At 44.5% G+C, this 19,126-nt stretch overlaps 4 protein-coding genes across 8 annotated transcripts in view; 1 reads left to right on the forward strand and 3 right to left on the reverse strand.

The window, feature by feature from the left end:
• The window catches only part of tacc2 (transforming, acidic coiled-coil containing protein 2), a 52,866-nt gene extending 50,370 nt beyond the window's left edge, over positions 1-2,496 (reverse strand). Inside the window, exon 1 of one of the 2 annotated variants that reach the window (XM_062400641.1) lies at positions 2,262-2,496. In XM_062400641.1, coding sequence (XP_062256625.1) covers positions 2,262-2,372 — 111 coding nt within the window. In that variant the 5' untranslated portion in view covers positions 2,373-2,496. The remainder of the gene's footprint in view (positions 1-2,261) is intronic. The other variant, XM_062400642.1, reaches the window with a different exon arrangement.
• Positions 2,497-3,757: 1,261 nt separating this feature from the next.
• nsmce4a (NSE4 homolog A, SMC5-SMC6 complex component) lies at positions 3,758-8,168 on the reverse strand. Of its 3 annotated transcripts, none has more exons than XM_062400687.1 (11): positions 8,113-8,168; positions 7,124-7,376; positions 6,955-7,035; positions 5,911-6,041; positions 5,391-5,539; positions 4,834-4,933; positions 4,624-4,714; positions 4,441-4,535; positions 4,297-4,342; positions 4,117-4,202; positions 3,758-4,017 (listed from the first exon to the last, which is right to left on the reverse strand). In XM_062400687.1, exons 2-11 carry the CDS (start codon positions 7,332-7,334, stop codon positions 3,952-3,954), a joined length of 1,056 nt encoding a protein of 351 aa, XP_062256671.1. In that variant the 5' UTR covers positions 7,335-7,376; positions 8,113-8,168; the 3' UTR covers positions 3,758-3,951. The 3 variants fall into 3 exon arrangements, with proteins under 3 accessions (XP_062256671.1, XP_062256672.1, XP_062256669.1); XM_062400688.1 differs by lacking the exon at positions 8,113-8,168 and adding an exon at positions 7,834-8,066; XM_062400685.1 differs by lacking the exon at positions 8,113-8,168 and having other exon boundaries at positions 7,124-7,816.
• A 247-nt stretch (positions 8,169-8,415) lies between these two features.
• LOC133966010 (coiled-coil domain-containing protein 177) lies at positions 8,416-11,876 on the forward strand. Its single transcript, XM_062400684.1, has one exon. The coding sequence runs from the start codon at positions 9,338-9,340 to the stop codon at positions 11,024-11,026; it is 1,689 nt and encodes a 562-aa protein (XP_062256668.1). The 5' UTR covers positions 8,416-9,337; the 3' UTR covers positions 11,027-11,876.
• A 133-nt stretch (positions 11,877-12,009) lies between these two features.
• On the reverse strand, positions 12,010-16,228 carry LOC133966012 (zinc transporter ZIP9). 2 transcript variants are annotated; one of them, XM_062400690.1, is made up of 7 exons: positions 15,996-16,228; positions 15,650-15,755; positions 15,247-15,414; positions 15,092-15,160; positions 14,305-14,390; positions 14,091-14,225; positions 12,010-14,004 (listed from the first exon to the last, which is right to left on the reverse strand). In XM_062400690.1, exons 1-7 carry the CDS (start codon positions 16,089-16,091, stop codon positions 13,735-13,737), a joined length of 930 nt encoding a protein of 309 aa, XP_062256674.1. In that variant the 5' UTR covers positions 16,092-16,228; the 3' UTR covers positions 12,010-13,734. The 2 variants fall into 2 exon arrangements, with proteins under 2 accessions (XP_062256674.1, XP_062256673.1); XM_062400689.1 differs by having other exon boundaries at positions 14,091-14,249.
• Positions 16,229-19,126: the final 2,898 nt, after the last annotated feature.

The following is a 19,126-nucleotide window of genomic DNA, read 5'->3' on the forward strand; positions in this document are numbered from 1 at the left end:
GCTGTCCACTGCTGTTTGACGTTATTCCAGTCTTGTGCACAATTTTTCCCTCACACTTCATCCCCAAACAAATGAGGCTGTGAACCAATGGGTGAATGGGGTTGTGTGTGTGTGTATGTGTTAGTGTTTTTCTTTTTTTTGGGGGGGGGGGGTATGCTACAGTGTTAAGTTTCTCTTTTGGCATAGATGTTATTCTCTGCTTCCTGCCCAGGGACTACAGATGAAAATGAACGTATAGCTATCTCTGCTACTCTGTGCATTTTCAATGTCAAATACACAAATTAATAAACACTTCATCCGTTTACTGACTTGTAAATTATTATAAATTGTGATGCCAATCATTGATAATGCCATGAGAACAAGTCGGTTTCCTCTTTATATTCTGCAGCGTGGTCACCCCTCACCATGCAGTGCCTGCCTTCTGGCTATTTGTGTGAATGGATGTAATTTCAGCCTGCACTCTGCGGACGTGTGTGTGTGTGTGTGTTTGTTTGCGCACTTGAACTGGCAGCAGTGTTTGGGGCTTTTTCTGGCAGCACCAACAGGTAATCGGGGAAAATCATATGATCAGACTGTTGCCAGGTCTCCTGTCACCTCATCGTCACTCAACATGATCCTTTAAGCTCATGTGGTTTTGGATGAGCACCGCGTGTCTTTGCTGAGACACCGAGAGTGTGAGGTTACCCTGTTTCCTGCCCCTTACCTGACCCCCCCCCCCCCCCCCCCCCCCCCCACCCGCTGGCACAAAGACCCAGCAGCAGCAGCACAGCCTCCGAACTAAACCAGTTACGGTTCTAATGTTTTAAAACCAACATAGAATACAGTACGTCTCAGATAATAGAAAATGACAGTTCAGCAAGGTGGGGGAACAAGGAAAACAGGTGAACACTCTATGCAGGGGTTGAAGTTGTAGTTTAAACCATTTTCTTCAACCTGGCCGATGGCAACTATAATAGGTCGATTGAAATAATCCCACTATACAGCAAAGTCATGCAAATTCCACTGCATGCATTCCCCGATCTCCCCCTTCACCCCTTCATCCTCCATTTTCATGTTTTGACTCTTTCATCAATTATAAACCAAACCAATCGTCCAAAATCAACTCTTTAACGCACAGTGAACTACTCACCAGAGCAAACAAGAGAGACTTTTCTCGACACAGCGTCTGCCTCTTGACAAACCCCCTTCACTGTGTTTACTGTCGTGCTCAAGGCCAATGTTTGTTTCTGGCCCCCCCCGGTCTAAGGAGTCTGTTGCTATATTTATGAATTACACGTTGAGTGGGAGGAGAGGACGAAGGGTGGACACAGGACAGGGTAGAGGGGAGGAGACCGAACCAGAGCAGGGGAGGCCATGTCTGGGAGTAATGTTGGTGGTGGGCTGTGGGTGGAAGGGGAGCGTTGGAGGGGTGTCACCTGCTCTGACAGGCTCAGTAGACCTGTCAGTCAGCTGGGGGGGGAGAACTAGGGCAACGCTGTAAACAAACAGGCGCGCTTCAGACAGCAGGTCAAGGTGTGGGGCCTCCTCGTCCCTTGACTGGTCATTTGAAAGGTTGCAGATGCTTTTCTGATATTTATTTCATTTGTACTTTTGCTCCACAGCTTTTACATTCACACGTTATCTCATCTTCAGCTTGGGGAACACAGTGTCCGTCTGAGATTCTGTGGTGACTGACATGTTACGACAGCAGTTGAAACACACTCCTGCTGCCACAAACCTGCTGCGGCACAGATTTACAAAGCTACCATGCAAACAGGAGCAACATTTACAAATCTATGTTAGATTATCTGCCATCATCACAGGCAACCCATAGCTCAGTGTGTGGAGAGAACATGGTTATCATCCCTATAAATAACACTGATTTGATCAGCTCAGATCGAAGCACTCGCAGCATAAACATCCCTTTTGCCTTGAACGTTTCTTCTTTATCAACCGCTTCGCTCAAAACATCATCTGTTCTCTTCAGGATCTGTCAACCCGCCTTCCACCTTCCTCCACTTCGATCAGCATCCCCCTGACACTCCTCCCTTCCTCATCCCCCTGCTCTCAACAGCTCCTTTTCCCAGCTGACGTCGCCCCTCCTCCACCACTGGAGAGCACCGACTCTCTCGCTTAGCCTCTTCCCTGGGAAAAGAAGCTTCAGCTCCGGACCAGTGGAAATATATTCTGCCTTCTCTATCTCTCTCACACACACACAGTGATTCGACGCTGCAGTCAGCCTCAGTTCAGCACACACTCCCTCCCTCCTCTCCTCTGTTTACCTGGCTGTGTGAGATACCGATGCAGCTCCCCATCCTGTATTCCATGTCCTCCTGTGGTGAAGTGACCCTTGCACTACATGGCTGGCACAGCACCTTTCTGCAGAACTGCATTGTTATCAGTCAGACTCAGCATTGCCAATGCAGCCGGGTCTCTTCTGACAGAGCGTGCGTGTGCACGCCTTTCTGTCTGTAAGAGCGTGTGCCTCGGTGACTAATAAATGCTCTGCACTGCGTTGCCCGTTGTGCAGCTGTCACATATATTCTCAAGCCATTGCTATATAAAAAAAAGCTACATTACATAAGGAATCCAACCTGAGCAAAGTGTGTGTGTGAAAAATGGAGATGCTCATATGCAGCTGAGGCTCAGACCACTGCATACATGGGTGAGCAGAGCTTTGGAGGGAGGAAAAAGATCACAGAGGGAGAGAGAGAGAGATGGGATACAGCATGAAGCGGTAACTGCGCCTTTAAAAGAACCAGGAGATGATGAGGATGGAGCGACGTCACGAGGAGAGACACCAGTGTTCATCCAACTACATCTGATCGGAGAGGGGATCACTCAGCTGAAGTAGAGCAGGAGGGAAATTAGTTCAGGGGAAAAATATGAAATGAAAATGACCCTTTCTTCAAATTCCTTCTGTTTGTCATTTTAGTAAATTTGACAAATGTTGGCCGCATCACGCACAAAAAGAGGCTTAACTCTGAGCACCATATTGGAGTTTGTACAGTAACTTGGGTAAATACATAACAACAAAGTTTAAGAATCAAAAACACAAATATTGTCATATTATTATTTATCCCCATATTACCCTTATGTTTAAAGTGTGCCTCATTGTAACTGTTGGTTCCCGTTCATTTAAGCTTGTGACACCATTTAATCATCTTTAGACCCTGACGCCAGTTACATGCGTCTGTGAGTTATTAAAGGTCAACCAGGAGAGATTTCCCCTTCCTGCTTTATTCAAATAATTATAGGGAATCTGAGGAAGCAAATCATCGTGTAAATCATAAGAGAAAATACTTAGGGTACATTTTAAAAAAACTACTATATCGTGTAAGATACATATTTACCGTCTTCAAAGAGTTTGTTTCCATCCCAGTCTGTTTGTAAATTTGAGTCCAGGAATCTTTCTAATTTATTGACATTTTCGAGAAGATTTTGATGACATTTTTTTTCAGGGGAGTGAACATGATTTTGTGAATGTAAATGTGGTTGCATAATGGGACTGGGTAGAAAGTAGTGGACTAACAGTAGACTAACATTTTGCCTGGAAGTGAGTCGTGACCTTTAAACACACGCTGCTGTTAGTTCTTTACCTTCTGCTGCGGGGATCTGTCCATACAATTTGAATACCAGCTATTCAAATTACAGCATTAGCTTGTTTTCTAACAATACAGACAATACCATGTTAGGACCCGAACAGTGCATCAAGGTAATGTTCAACACCTGCTATTCAAACGTGCTCAAAATAAATGAAAACAGTACCAGCTTTCTCTTCTTGTCTTTTATTATTTAAACTTCTAAAAACAGTAACACAAACATTAAAAAAATGTGCATTTGAGTTATTAGGAACTCAAAAATTGATCTACGTTTCATAGAAAATTTCAAAGAATTTGTCTGTATTATGTAGAAATTTAAAAAAAAAAAATACAGAATTCAGTTTCAGCAAAGAAAAAGAGGCACGGCCCCTCACGCCTTCTGTGTGTTAGGAGGATGAATCATCGTGTGTGTGATTTCGAAGACGTCTATGAGCTCCTGGGAAAACAACAACCAGTTATAATAAGAAAGTTATGACCAGAATTAAACCAATTATGTGTATAAAATATCTTTTAATGTTGCTAAATTAAGACTCACCCTCCACATCTTTGGACTTATCGAGATGATGCACTGTTTACGGCTGATGGATCCTGCAGCTTCTGCCTCGCCCTCCTCTACAGGTGCTGAAACACAAAAAACACACAACAATGCAGCAGGGGACATTGTCTTTCCTGTTCCACAAGCAGAATATTACAACTAAATGTCACATCCTCTCACCTATACAAGGCAGTTTGCCATCCAGATGCATCCGTGCCAAACCGTCCTGAAACACACACACACACACAATGTGGTCATGTCTGCTAACGGCCACTAGAGAGCAGAGAAGCTCAGTTAAAATCAACCTCAGCACAGGCATCTTACCCGGATCAGGAAAGATGTGTGGAAAATGTTCTCTACTGTCCGAGAAAACGAGTTGGGGTCAATGACAAACTCATAGTATGAAATCGGCGATGTTGCTAAAAACAAAAAAGCAGAGCCATTTAAGGAAATAATAACAACACAAAGATGCAAAGTTAATGTCCGTAAGGTTGACTTTGAACTCACGATCGTCTTTGTAATAACTCTTCAGATATCCTAGGATCCTTTCAACCTCTTGCTCTGTTGCTTCTTGATGGGACTCTTCCATTTTCTTCAGCTGAGGCAGAGAGTAGTAGTTGTTTCTTAGTTTAGATAATACTCAAACCTGGATCTGTTTGCAAAGTCAAAGTCACTTGAGCACAGATACCTGGAGCCATAAGGTGTACGTTTTGTTACCTGAGTGGGCATGATCCTTTGGGTGTCCTTTGTAGTCGCTTTACTTTGTCGCACTATCTTTTGCTTTGGAGGAGGCGGCTCTGCATGGAACGAGCCCATCCTGACAAAAAAGAAAAAATTGAAAAAAGGTTTAATAAAATGTAATACTGGGGGAATGGTAAGAAACCAGGGGGAAGCTATAAGAAAAAAATAATAATAGTCATAACAAACTTGTTACAAGTGAAATGATTTTAAATTAAGACTTGCTGTGCTCTGGGATTTGAACCTGGGCCAAGAAGGTTATATTTACATTTGCAAAAAAGTTGGTGTTAGGAGACTCAATTATCATTTGCACATTGGTATTTTTTCTAGTTTTTCTTTTAAAAATGATTGTTTTCTTCAAAAAATTTTTTTTAAAGTAACATAATTAAGGTTAAATTTAATTGACACCTACTATGTAAAACTTATTAAACATATTTAAGACTTTTCAAGAACTAAAATTAAGCTTATTGAGTTTCAGAGTTTTCAAACCTTTCAAACCTACACAGTGGTTGTGCATAACATTTAGAGGCTCTCACATGTAGTGGAAGGAGGGTGCGGTCCTGAAACAGCCCTCTGCCCTCCGGGCCACTCTGTGCCAGGCATCCTGGGGAAGGTAACCCTCAACTGTGCCCCCATTCTGCTCGTCGTCACCGTCTTCTAGTCGGTTCAGACCCATGAAGGACAACTGTTGGAGAAGCAGACACATCTCCACATGACTACTGCAATGTGTGATCCCATGATGCTTGCATTCAAAACAGCAGATTTTTTCTTTCATTGTATTATATTATATATTTATCATGTCGATTCCTTATTTGTTTCCACCAATCTGGTAAAATAAACCAATGACAATGAAATCTGAAGAAACACTGTAACTATGATAAAAAGCCATACTGCAAGATGTTGGGATCATTTTATCATTCAGAAAATTGACAGTTAAGTGGGATCTTATCAGTCTCATCAGTCATGACTCTGTGACTGCGTGCTTATGTCAGTTAAAGGACACCTCCCTCAGTTGTAGATGTAGACATATTGAGTATACACAATAAATGTACTCACAAGATGCTCAGTAAAGGCGGCGGGGTCGAAAGCGGTCCCTTCAGCAAACATCTGACTGGCTTTCTCTTTCCCCAGGTCTGTGGCCATGACAAGGAGCTGGGAATCCAGAGCCGCTTCCCTCGCCTGTCGGACTGCAAAAGATCATCAAAAATCACAGTCAAATATCTAAAGCCCAAATTCAAAACTTAAGTAGCTGCATCATACATAAATAATCTCTGGAACAGTGAACTGAATTATATCAGAACATCTTTGACCCTTGAAATGTTTAAAAAACTCATACAGACCCATTTCTTCTCATTGGGTTTTAATTCCAATTGAGTTTGAGACTTTGATTTCATCTGCAATTGAGCAACATTTGAATCTCAAATATTCAAGTTGTTTAATGTTGTATTGCTTTTGTATTTCCTTTTTATTCTGTTTTTTATATATAGGAGTGGTCAGTTGGATCAAGCCTGTGACAGGGAAATCCTGGTGGATGTAAGCCAGTGGGTTATAGAGACTTCAAGTCCCATTGCATATTGTCACTACCACCCTATGACCAGACCTGGTCCTCTGTTCCAACACTCTGCGTGTAGTAGAATTGACAGTACCCTGGGAGGATGCTGTAGATGAGGCGAATGAGAGGAAAGGGAAGAGGATGTAGTATGCAGAGCAGTGGAAACAAAAACGATGTAAGCAATAGTCCATCCAGTGGAGGTTGGCTGTGAGGTGTTAATGCATCATGCACCATCAGGTTGCTCAAAGAGCTTGGGAATAGACAAGCCCTGAACCAGACCCTGAAATAAACATCAGGGACTACAGAACACTGCAGCCAATGGCTCTGGATCAGGAGGAAAGACACAAACCGGGCTCCAAGATGTTGGGGACACACAGCAAGGTCTGATCAGCCTGTGGTGGGCCTGCTTTAGCAGAGGGTGACTGGTGAAAACTATTGACCATCTTATCCTATGTTCTAAAAAAAAGTATATACTGTGTATTCTTTCAAGTCACATGTGGTTATCATAAACGCTCTATATTAATAAACGTTGTTGTGTCTTGACATACCATCTTCGAACAGCTTGTTGGCCTCCTCTAAAACTTCAGTGAGCTTGTTGTTGGAGGGATTCAGCATGTCCTCTCTACTCTCTGAAAAACAAAAACACGTGCATCAGAGACATGTCAACAAATAAACAACATGAGCCCCCCCCCCCCCGCCTGTCCAGTCTTTACTCACGTTGCACGGTGTTGATCAGGTCTCTGTACCTGCTCCGTATCTCCCTCCGGGCGGCCGGGTCATTGTCGCCATCGTCCCGCAGGTCGGTCGGACCGTAGCCAGAGTCGCTGTCGTCCCCGTTGCTCTGCGGTCGCTCCACTTTCCTGCGGCGGCCCGAGGAGCCGTTCTCCCGGGGAGGGTCGTCCTCAGAGCCGCCCTTGGATCGCTTCATGTTCGGTCGGTGAGGTGAGTGTGTCGGTGAGAGGGAAACACACTGCACACAGAACAACAAAACGGTTACAGCTAAGAACGTTGCAGCGAGGAAACCAAACAGACAAAGAACGTGGAAACAACGATCGGGGCGAGCGGATGTGTTCAAGTTGCTGAACGATGTTTGGAAACTGATCACAACAAACAGGAGGCTTCTTCGAATTCAGCCAAAGACGTGATAAAAGTCAAGATATAAATCCATCACTCTAGCTTATTTACAAGCTGGACAAGTGCTAAATGTCTCTGGAGTCACAACAAACGCGAAGAAGCTAAAAGTGGTGCAAGGAGAGTTAACCACAGCTACTGTCAGACACTGTGGACGATGCTAGCGCTTTGAGAGTTAGCTGGTGTTAGCTGTTTGACTAACATTACAATATATATGAACCAACCACGCACATAGGATTGACTCGTTTGCGGCTAACACACATTCAGTAGCAGTTAAAAAACAATACAAATGAAACCTGAACCAGATCCAGAAGTAAACATCTGCTGGAGACGCCACGACCGGACAAAACGGAAGTGCTGAACAGTTTCCCATTTCGTTTCTGTTGCACTTATCTTTGGGTCGTGCTAGCGTTAGCCCTTGTTATCTTTCAAAATCAGTTATCTTAGTAACTTAGCCGAGAGTTCGGGCCACCGATGCTCTCGTCGCAGAGAGGACACGTTTAAAAAAGTCCCAGTGAGTTTCTGTTGTTGTTCTAGTGAGTCTAGAAGAGATGATTTCGAAAACTTCCACCAACCTGCTCTGCACTGACAGGGCGCCACAAATATCCATGCGGAACATGAAGCTAGCTCTGTGTTGGTACTATCTTTACAGAGAGAAAACAAGAAGTGGAAACTCGACTACAATAATAATATTATTAATAATATTAATTAATAATAATAAGCTTTTTCAACAAATAACGTCAGCCTGACATAAATGCATACATAAATAAGTAAATGCATACATCAAACTGGATTTTTTTTTAATTGTAAAAATGGATGAGAGCAATAAAATCAGAGAGTATTTCACAATGACTTAACAAAATAACACCTGTTTGGAGAAAACTACAAATGTCCTAATTCACTGGCAAATCAGAAAAACTAATAAATAATACAAATATAAATAAAACCTCCCAACAAGTGAAACACAGATTACACAAATGTAAATATGGCCTGTGAGTGACAGTTGTTGTACACTCTTTTGTGTGTCTAAAATCATCACGCGCATTGTGTTCACGTTTATTCATTAAACTTCGGATCAATTTTCTCAGAGCGTCCCACTGTCTGTCAAAGGTGGAACTAACTTCAGTGATGGCGGACAGTCGTACCGGTAGATGGCGCTCTAACCCTCTAACCTTGTGATTCTTTCTACAGACGCTCTTTACTGTGAAGTCATTGTTCGTCGTCATGGTAACCTGAAGCGTCACCCCCAGCTGTTACCAGTCTTCCTCTATTTTTCTTACAACGAGTTTAAACTGATCAATGACGCGGTTTGTTGACAAGCTTTTTTTTCTTTTTGTAATTAAAGCAAGTTTAAGAATATGACGTAAAGAAGTCAGACTTCTCATATTGGCCTTACATTGACTTGAGATCCTTTTGGCGCAAAGGATGCATAAAGGATGAGTTTGAATGATTCAAAGATTCGTCCAGGAAAACATTTCCCGTGTTCTGGAGTCTTTCTGGATCTTTGCTTTTGTTTTTATATTTCCTGTTTATTTACCATGAGGCCATAGTTCATTCATTATTCTGTGCAATCTGTAATTACACGTTTCATCAGGTTTGTGTAGACAAACTTGAGATATTTACAGACAACATTTCTAGTTGGGCTTTTCCCTGTCTGTGGTTTCATCACAGCCGAGCAGGACACGCAGCTCTAATCCCTCCATGACCTCCCTGCGTCGAGAGGGCGAGAGAATGAGCTGGAACAAGGGAGTGGAGGAGACTTAAGGAGCTCCAGCGGGTAGGACTGGTTTCATCGGAGTCATGGGGGAGCAGAGGACCACGTTCCCGGTGCTTCGTTTGAACCTGGACAACTTCGACCTGGCGGAGGCGGAGAGGAGCCGCTACGTCTTGACCAGCCCCCGCTCTCTGCAGTCCTGTTCGCGGCTCGGCATCAAACCCGTGGAACTTCTGATCAAATCACTGAACGAGCTGATCGCTGAACAGAGGGACGTTCCCCTGGAGGCGGTGCGAGTTATGCACGAATCCTACGAAAGGGAGAGAACGAAGCTTCTGCAAATGTGCCGAGAGGAGCGGGAGAGGATTATCCAGGGGAGAGCAGGGGACAGGTGGCCTGGCTTGGAGGAGGCGCCCGTCGCCAAAGTGAAAGATCAGTCAACACAGAGACACTCCATCCCGTATGCAGACCTGTGCCTTAAAGGGAAACCAGCCAGCAGGTCCTCCGGTTCTGCTGCTGGTCCCAGAGACCTGGACAGGAGCACAGTCTGCAGCTACAGGCTGGGAGACCTCAGGCATTCCCCATCTACCGAGAGGAAACTGGAGAGGCTCACAGAGGACATCAGGAGGGAGATGTGTGTCACAGTGTCAGAGAGAGACCGCAAGATAGCTGCTCTCATGCTGGTGAAGCACGAGGAGGAGAAGGCTCGCCTGGAGCACTGTCAGCAGGAGAAGCAGCAGAGAGAGGAGGCCCAAAGGCAGATGGAGGCTCAGCGGGCTCAGGTGGAGAAGACGAGGAGGAGGCAACTGAGGCAGAGTGTGCAACACTGGCATGAGGATCTGGAGGCCCGAAGGAGGGTAAGGGAGCGTCAAGAGAAAGAGAAAGTAGAACATCTGAAGCTGGAGGCACTTCTGCAGGAGGACCGCTGGAGGAGGCTGAAGGAGGAGGTGGAGACCCAACGTAGAGAAAAGATGGAGGCTGCACAGAAAGAGGCGAAGGGACGCAAACACTACCAGGAGAAGCTGCTGAGGGAGAATCGAGAGAAGGAGAAGAGGGAGCAGGAGAAGGAGAGACAGGTGGCAGTCGAGAAGGAGCAGAAGGCCAGAAGGAGCAGAGAGCTGCAGGAGAAGAAAGAAAGAAAGAGGCTGCAGGAGGAAAACCACAAGGAGCTCCTTCGCCACATCCTTCTGAAACAGGAGATAGAACAGCGTGTGGGGGAAGAGGAGGCCCAGATGAGGAGCACCCTGGAGAAGAAGCTGCATAAATCCTGTGAGAAACGTACCCAGGCCGTGGAGGCCCGGCTGAAGGAGCTGCAGGGGCGAGCAGCCCGGGAGGAGGAGCAGGTTCAGAGGGCGCAGCTGAGGTCCAAGCTGCAGAGCGCCCAGCATCTCACGCACAAGCAGATCCTGGTCCAGCTGAACCAGCGCCGCATGGAGCGGGCCGCCCGGTACACCTCAGCCCAACAAAGGGACAGAGCACAGCAGACACAGCAGCGCAACAAACACAAGCAGCTCTGCCATCAGAGGCTGTGGGAGAGGCTGCAGAGAGAAGAGGAGGCGATGAGGAGGCTCAAGGAGAGCTATATCTGCATGAAGGAGTGGAGGAGAGAGAGGCTGCGGACACAACGAGAGCAAATACAGGAGGAGGCCAAGACGCTGGCTCGGGCCTCCTTTCACTTGATGGACAGGGCGAGGCAGTTGACACACAGACGGACCTTTGACCAGATGGCTCTGCAGGCTGAGCTGACGGCCTCCATAAGCCACATGAAACTATGAGTGACTGTCGATGAATGTGTTGTTACCGGGCTGCAGCTGAAGCTTTAATGTTGGGGCCCCCAGCTACACAGAGGGCCCTTGGACACACCATGGATCCTTATCATGTTAGAATTGTTCTCAATGGGCTCAATGTAGCTCAACAAGGGACGTGAAGAATTGTATTTGTGTAACGACACACAAAGTGACAGTGTGGTTAGATGTTCAACATAAAAGATGGTGCCATATATTGTTTTTTAATGTATTAAGGCAAACATGAACCTGGAGTTATAGGTCTGACCATGTGGTGACCTCCCATCAGGAAGATCCAAAAGTGCAGAATGGTATTGAGAGATCCAGCAGGACACAGTTTAGTTTTACACATATTCCTGCCTGTGGAGAGTTGAGAAGTGGGGTTAAACTGCCTCTGGTGGTACATGAAGGAGTTGGCATCAGTGTTTTGAATTTGCTATAAGCAGCCAATTACAGCCAGTGGAGCACAGAGAAGACAGGAGTGGTTTCAGGGACAATGTTTGGAGGTTGAAGATGAGCCAGAAGTTGCAGCGTTGACCTCTGGGTAATGTTCAGCTCACCACTGTGTCTGACCACCACTGTGTCTCTAGAGAAAAATTTGTTATATACATTTATGTGAATTAAGCAGATTAACATTAACCTTAATTACAGGAATTGAAGCAGAACCAAAGAAATATATATATATGTAGAATAAAAACAGCTGAGTGAAGTGATGACGTATTGGACAGTGTTTTTGTATGTTTCACTCCTTCTCTTGACTTTATTGTATCTGGATATGTTTTATTAGAATTGTATTATTAAATTAAAAGCAAAATGTCTTATTCAGTTTATTGTGTTTAACACCAGCCTGATTGTTCTATGTCAAGTTCTCAGAGGCAGTTGATGAAAAGGGTGCAACCTGACACTTTGACCATTAAATAATGAATTAGCATCAGATAATTTACGTCTGCATCAAAAAAGTACGTGAGGCATCATTCTAACAGAACCATGCGTGTTTTATTTCATATAAATGTCTGCACTCACTGAAGAAATAAAGGGAATCATCAAAATTGATAAAAACCCAAAGTGACATGATCATAAATTCAGTGACACGTGTGTCCAGCTGACTCACATATCATCTAGCAGACCTACAGACTTCATAAATATTGTTATACACAGGGGTGGGCCGGTCTGGTCCACTATGTTTTTTTTTCTTTTCTCTTCTTCCTCTCTAAATTCCCTCCAATTGGGAGACGAGCGAGGAGGACTCGACAATGATGAGCGAGTGGAGGCAGACATGGCAAGTAACGTTGGCCTGGAGCTGGCTAGGCTACATTTTTGAGACATGTCCAAAACAAAGTAGAAAACGTTTTTGATTTTGTTTTAATATGCCGAATTGTGATATTATGGGTTATTATTGTTCAGATGATTTTGATAAGCTAGCTAAGAGCTGACATGTGAGAGCCTGAGGAGTTGTTCCCCCTCTGTCCATGTTCGAGGACTTGCTCTCTGTCTGCCTCCACTCTCTGCCTTCACTGTACCAAAGTTTGTCTGTTGAGCCTCCTCTAGTCTGGTGAGTTTATCATTTTTTATGTTTTATGAAATCATACTTAATTTGTGATGATTAGAGACATTATAATGTATCCATGTCCTTCTCAAGTTGACCACTTGACATGTGAGAGCCTGAGAAGTTGTTTTCCAGACAAAGGTAGAGCTGGCAGGGGCGTCACCCCGGGCCGGCCCTTTTGGGCTGGGCTTCAGCTGCAGATCTAAAGGCTGCTTCCAGGGGCATGGTGCCCTCAGCCTTTGTTTTTCTTTGCTTCTGCACCTTACAACATACATCACACCTTATATTCACACATTCAACACTGTTAACACCACTGACGCGTAACATATTTTACACATCCCACTACATTGTTAGAGCTATCTTGATTTGGAGTTAAATAAATTTACTTTTGGCTTGAGAGGTTTGTGTGTGGCCTCCCTTCTTGTTGCCATCTTCGAGCTAGGTGGTAACAGTAGTATGCATGGGAGAAGACGCCGCGAGATTTGTGGACTTCTATGTGGTGTCCGCTGATAATGTAGTGGGCTGGTCTGGACAGACAATGCCACCCCTGGTTACACATGTTCCGACACGCGTCCAAAAGGCAGTTAAAAATCTCACGTTAAAAACTACAACTTCTATTTAATCACACGAAAGTTTCACATCCTTTCTCACGTGTAGACTATTATTGCACATTAATAAAAGAGAAAAACTGAGCTCCAGACTAAACAACAAAACAAGGAAGAAACCCCCCAAAAAAATAGCCTGGCCCAGATCTATTATCTTTGGTGTAACAGACAGTATCATGTGATCCGGTCGTTCCTGTAAATCTATCGACTTACTGGGATTTCACCGCTGAACAGGCCCTGTCCTCAGCTTTGGCAACAAATGAAGCCTATTCTGTTTCCCATAATGTTTCTTGTAATGGAAACTCAGGCAACAGAGGACGACATATTTGCCATCAGATTCTTTATACTGACTAAAAAGGTCTTGTAATAAACCTCTGATAAACAAATAAAAGCTGGACACAAAGTGTAGTTTCACAGAGAACACACCAAAGTAAACCCCCCGTCCCAGTCATATTGTATTTCCTCTAAAGCTTACAGACTAGGCTAGAAAGGTGCTCACAGTCTTTCCCCTCAGGTGCGGTGGCACTGTGCCTTTTCTTTTCTTCTTTTCAGTCGTCATGCAGCCCGAGTGCCAGCACCATGGGGAGCATGACCCCAAAGATGAGAGTGATGCTCTCCAGGAGCCCCACGTGGTGCCGCTGGTGGGTCTCAGCTCCGGCAGTGGGCTGCTGGGGGTCAGAGGAGGGCTGGCCCCGGTCTGCTCTGGCGCTGCTGATCTCCGGGAGAACGTGCACTGTGGCCACGTAAAGGAAAGTCCCAGCTGAGAAGAGCATTCCCACGCCTGTGGAGCTGAGCTGGTTCTGAGGCGAGCTGCCAGACTACACAGACAAACACATGAAATCAAATCAATAACAGAACCACCGACTGAAACACTAAGATAAGAGATATAAAGCTGTGTTCTCACTGCATGTAATATGAAGTAAGAGGTGATGGCAACTATAGGTGACGCAGCTGAAAAGGCCAGCAAGTGTCCCTGGATGTACTTCCTCTCGAGTCCTGAGTGCATCAGAAACGAGACCAAACCAAAAGCTGTGGGCGCCTGGGAGATAAGAGGGAAGCTCCGCTTTATTAAAACGTATTAACGATTGCCACCATCTTTTTCTCTCTGATAAACTCACCTTGTGTAGAATTACTGCAAAAAATACTATGACTTGCACAGTCACTTGACCCGTGGACACAGCAGCGCCGAGAGCAAATCCATCGGCTGTACACAGAGGAAAAAAGATGTTAATGTTTACAAAAGGCTGTGACTAAAGAGGATGTTTGTGCTCTTTTCTTTGTGACATGAAACCGATGAAGTTTGTTTGCATTATATTATCACACCCTCACTCATCTATTTGACAGGTTAGGTTTTCTATTTGGCATGTTCTATTCACTTTTTTTCCTTCTTTGCATGTATAATCTATTTGAGTAATGAAGCTTCCACCTACTCCTTTAAAGCCCGAATATTTAAAGAAAACAAAACATGAATCATTAAACAATAAAGGTACTGAATAGTCGTGCTGTTATGTTCTTCAGTATATTATTTTACCTTTTACCAAACGTTTGAAGAAACTGAAATAAACAAAATATTTTTTAAATGAAATATTATGTTATGTTATGTTCACTATACTCTTTGTTACTAGTCTAAAAAATGGATCAGAGAGATTCAGCTTCTGAAAGCTACATGTAGTTAGATTTGAAATGAGCTAAAGCTTCCAATTCTTGGTTTAAACTCAGGAAAATGTCTTAAAAGACTCAGTGACGGAATCACATGCTGAGTCACATGAGGTCTTGAACAACTCTAAAGCTTTGTGGGGAATCGTCCTTGCTTCAGGGCCTACATGGAATTCCATGAAACATCTTACTTACCTTGGGAAAATACACAAGTCATAAAGGAAAAGTGCTGTCAATATTTTGTAGTACCTGCAGCGTGAATCACCAGCCCCAACGTGGCTGTGACGCCGACACTTCTGTGCAGCTGTGTTGCTTGGTCTGAAATGAGATGTTGCACATGTTGTGGTGAGGAATAAAGACAGTGGCGGACATTAAGTGAAGCTGTGAGAAGTCAGCCAACTTGCCACGCATGGAGATGTAACTTGCAATCTGATCCACTGCAAACATGAAGGTGAAACCCAGCGTTAAAGCCACTCCGATGAAGAAGCGAGGCGGACGGCCTCTCTCTGTGGAGGTTGTGTTTTTGTCGCTGCCATTCAGAGAGTACGGCCCATCAGAGGAGGAGGAGGAGGCTGCAGAGAGAAGATGAAGGACAGAGAGAGCTTTTGATCACAGACAAAGACACAGGTGGACATGCATAAAAGGACTGAATCACTTCAATCCCTATGTGCTTCATCACCCTTCAGCAAAGGGCCACAATCAAACAATCACTTCATCATGTGTGATCAGCTGCAGATTAAATGCTGCAGGTTTCCCTCCTTCAGGTCAGTTTGTGTATGGGGTTGGTGGGTACAGCGCCCTGCTCACCAATCCATGACTCCTCCAGTAAACCCACTCCCTCTGGGATGGTGATGGCCAGTGCGGTGCCACACAGGAGTCCAGCCCCGAGGACAGTTATCAGCTGCAGGCTTTTCTGAAAGAGTGGACACAGGATGTCAGCTGATCAGTGAGATTCTTCCTCTTCCTCCTCCTCCTCCTCCTCCTCCTCCTCCTCCTCCTCCTCCTCCTCCTCCTCCTCCTCCACAGTGTAATTACACACAAAACAGATTCAGTAAACACACATAACATCATGAGCAGGACTCTCACTGCAGGTTGAGATACATTTTGATGCGTTTACAGTCATCTGGGACTTCAGGACAACATCAACACTCACCTCGGACAGTCTGAACAGCAGCGGGATGAATCCAAGTAGGAAACAACCGACAAACATCGCCACCGATATGAAAGTAATAATGAGTCCACCCTCCATGGCGACGTCGGCGTGTTATAGACCAACCCGTGGCGGCTGAGTGTGTTGCTGTGTTACATGGTGGTGTTGAGTGTGTGCCGGTGGATCAGTGTCTGGATGGCATGGAGCTCAAAGGCAGTCTGGCTGTTCCACGTCTCCCTCCACTCTCTGCCGAGCATCAGCACCCAGTGTCCCGCCCCCGTCAACATCTGGCCCAATCACCTACCACCATTCGTTTCCTGCGACAATGATCCATTACAGTACCCAGTTGAAATGCTAGACCCAGGGGAGGTGTTGTGTCAAAGGGACAGTGTTGTGCAAGTTTACACCCATGAACTAGTTAAAAGTTCAGTTCATACAAGTAAACATGAATAGTTCACGTTCATAGTTCACCATTTAAATTCTGAACTAGTTCAGTTCATGTCATAGTTTTAAGGTGGAAAGTGAGAATGAATGACTTAATGTGTTAAAGAAACCCTTATTCATCATTACTCCTTGCCTTTTCTGTCGGAATCTTTATCAGACTGTGTTAAAATCCCTCTCTGCTTTCTCTTGCCATCTGAGGGCTGTTGTGTTGCAGGTATGGCCTGCCCCTTTAAGGAAAGTTTGTAGTGTAGTGCACCTGGGTATTGTGGGTAAAGACGCTAAAAGTGTGTGTATAACGAGAAGTGACGGACCACCTAGAGGTGATGCCCTTGTTGCTCCTGCTGTATATCCGAGAAATAAAGTGGCCGCATTCCAAGTAAAGAAACATCTCCTCCCTCTTATTCACGGAGCGGTCCGGACGGCTGGTTACCGGCCAGACAGCGAGCCAATATAACCAGTGACAGGGGCGGCTCCTGGTACAGGCGACACAGGAGACTGATTTATCATGACGTGACACATGCAATGTAAAACAATACATCAACGTCACACACATCATCCTCTAACCCCGGGGACACACCGGAGGTAGAACCGCTGCGAAAAGCGGTCCGCTTCCTTTCCTCGCCCATGTTAAATACTTGGGCTGCTCGCACTGGGAAGAACCGGAAGGCTCCGCTGCCACACACACACATAATCTCCTGTGAAGACCAGCATCATTTACCCCTGAACCAGAACGGAGAAATGATGATGATGATGACGAAAAATTAAATATAAAAAATATATATAAAAAATTAAAAATTAAATTAAATTAAATAAAAAAATAAAAAAACTGCGCGCACATCCTGCGCAGAAGCCCATTGCGAACATCTGCGGAGAAGCCTACTGCGCACATCTGCGCAGAAGCCCACTGCACACATGCTGCGCAGAAGTCTACTGCATACATCTGCGCAGAAGAGCCCATTGCGCACATCCTGAGCAGAAGCGTATTGCGCAGAAATTGCGCCGTGCAGTTTATTTTTTTTTCAATAAAATTTTTCCCCCTGTTTTTATATTTAATTATGTTAAATTGACATAGTGTAGAATATTTTGCACTTAATAAGTGAAGTGCTACCAATTTTAAGAGTTCAATATATTTCCGGATTAAAGATGAGAAAGAGTGGGATTCTAACCCTGGACCTTCCTGTTGGAGAACGGAAGCTCTACCAACTAGGCCACACCGCCTGATGGATACCGTAAAGAACTAAACACATAAAGAAGACGGCCAAATTACCATGTGTGTGTGACCGTGTCATTTTTGATAAAAACTTCAGAGAAAATATGTTGTACTTTACTACATATATTTGACAGCCTTACTTAAAAGTTACTTTTAGATTTTTGCCTTTTAGATACTGGATGATTGTTAGAGAATAACCCAGTACATTTTCCAACCTTGCCTTTGAACACCTTACAAGAATCACAGACTGCTGTGATGTCCTGAGGCTGCCCCCTGCTGGCTGCTGGGTTCCTCTGCTGCTCTAGCTTGGTTTGTGCAGCTTGTGATTAACTAAAGTTGTCCATAAAAGAAAATCTTTAGTATCCTTCGAGGGCAATTTGATGTACAACCATCAATCAGTGCACGACCAAAATAAACAAATATAAACAATGTAAATAAAACACAATATAAAAACCCTATAGACTAAGTAGCAGGGGGAAATTAGCTTTTAATAAATGAATTGATACGTCGACCAACAGAAAATTACCCGTCAACTATTTAGATATTCTCGAAACATTTCATTCTACTTTAAATTTCCTGTTGTGATTCTAATAATTATTAATGTTGGTGACATTTCCTTGATAAATGGGTGGAGGTTTTATTACCTCTGCTAAGGTGGTTATGTTTTCATCTCTGATTAGTCAGTCAACAGGTTTATGTAATAAACTACTGGACCAATAACCACACAACGTGTTAGAAGGAAGCTGCATGGGTCATAGATGAACCTATACGGCTATATGACTGTTAATCTCGCCTAGGGCACCAACATTGCCAGGGCCGGCCCAGACCAGAAAGCTGAGCTCCCAACTACGGTTCGGAGCCGAGACACTGGCCAGAGAAGAAAACACTTGGAAAACGTTGCTTGATTGGTCTGCATGTGTGCCATGAGTGATGTGTAATGTAGTGCGAAGTGGAGTTAGTTGGTTTAGGTTAGGTTACATTGCGGACATTTTACGGGCACTGTACATGGTGAAAGCATTCGATTTAGACAGCGTCTCTCCTGAGGATAAAGTATTGAAATGTCCAAAGCGTTAGTGAACAGGTAGGGGTGGGGCATGTGACAATTCTAGGCCAATGGCTGTAGGGTTTTGTGGGATGGCAGGCTCTCATTGGCTGATGAGTTGGCATATCAAGGGTGAATGAGTGAAGAATACAGTGGTGGATGATAGGAGTGTCGGAGTTACGAACAAGAAGTGCGTCGTGTTCGCTGGACTTTAATGAAGTTACACATAAAGAGAAAAGTTTCCTGTCGTCTGTACGCGAGGACGCTACAATATGAACGTGTTCACCGTTCAAATTCATTATTTGTCATTGAGTTGCGTTCAGTTCATCGTTCTCATAAAGGTGAACGTGTTCAATGAACGCGTTCTTTTGCGTTCGTTCATGCACAACACTGCAAAGGGAGTTATCCCAGAAAGAAAGTGTGCCCCCAAACTGCAGG

The sequence above is a fragment of the Platichthys flesus genome, chromosome 12 (assembly GCF_949316205.1).
Source record: "Platichthys flesus chromosome 12, fPlaFle2.1, whole genome shotgun sequence".
Lineage (NCBI taxonomy): Eukaryota > Metazoa > Chordata > Actinopteri > Pleuronectiformes > Pleuronectidae > Platichthys > Platichthys flesus.

Excerpts from the sequence above, each read along its gene's own strand:
- nsmce4a (XM_062400687.1), bottom strand. The coding sequence starts at position 7,334 with ATGAAGCGATCCAAGGGCGGCTCTGAGGACGACCCTCCCCGGGAGAAC. Across the intron at positions 5,540-5,910 it reads CCGCCTTTACTGAGCATCTT|TTGTCCTTCATGGGTCTGAA; the intron begins GTGAGTACATTT and ends CTTCTCCAACAG. Across the intron at positions 4,536-4,623 it reads GAGTTATTACAAAGACGATC|CAACATCGCCGATTTCATAC; the intron begins GTGAGTTCAAAG and ends TTTTGTTTTTAG.
- LOC133966010 (XM_062400684.1), top strand. The coding sequence starts at position 9,338 with ATGGGGGAGCAGAGGACCACGTTCCCGGTGCTTCGTTTGAACCTGGAC.
- LOC133966012 (XM_062400689.1), bottom strand. The coding sequence starts at position 16,091 with ATGGAGGGTGGACTCATTATTACTTTCATATCGGTGGCGATGTTTGTC. Across the intron at positions 15,756-15,995 it reads TGCTGTTCAGACTGTCCGAG|AAAAGCCTGCAGCTGATAAC; the intron begins GTGAGTGTTGAT and ends CCACTCTTTCAG. Across the intron at positions 14,391-15,091 it reads GCTGGTGATTCACGCTGCAG|CCGATGGATTTGCTCTCGGC; the intron begins GTACTACAAAAT and ends CTCTGTGTACAG.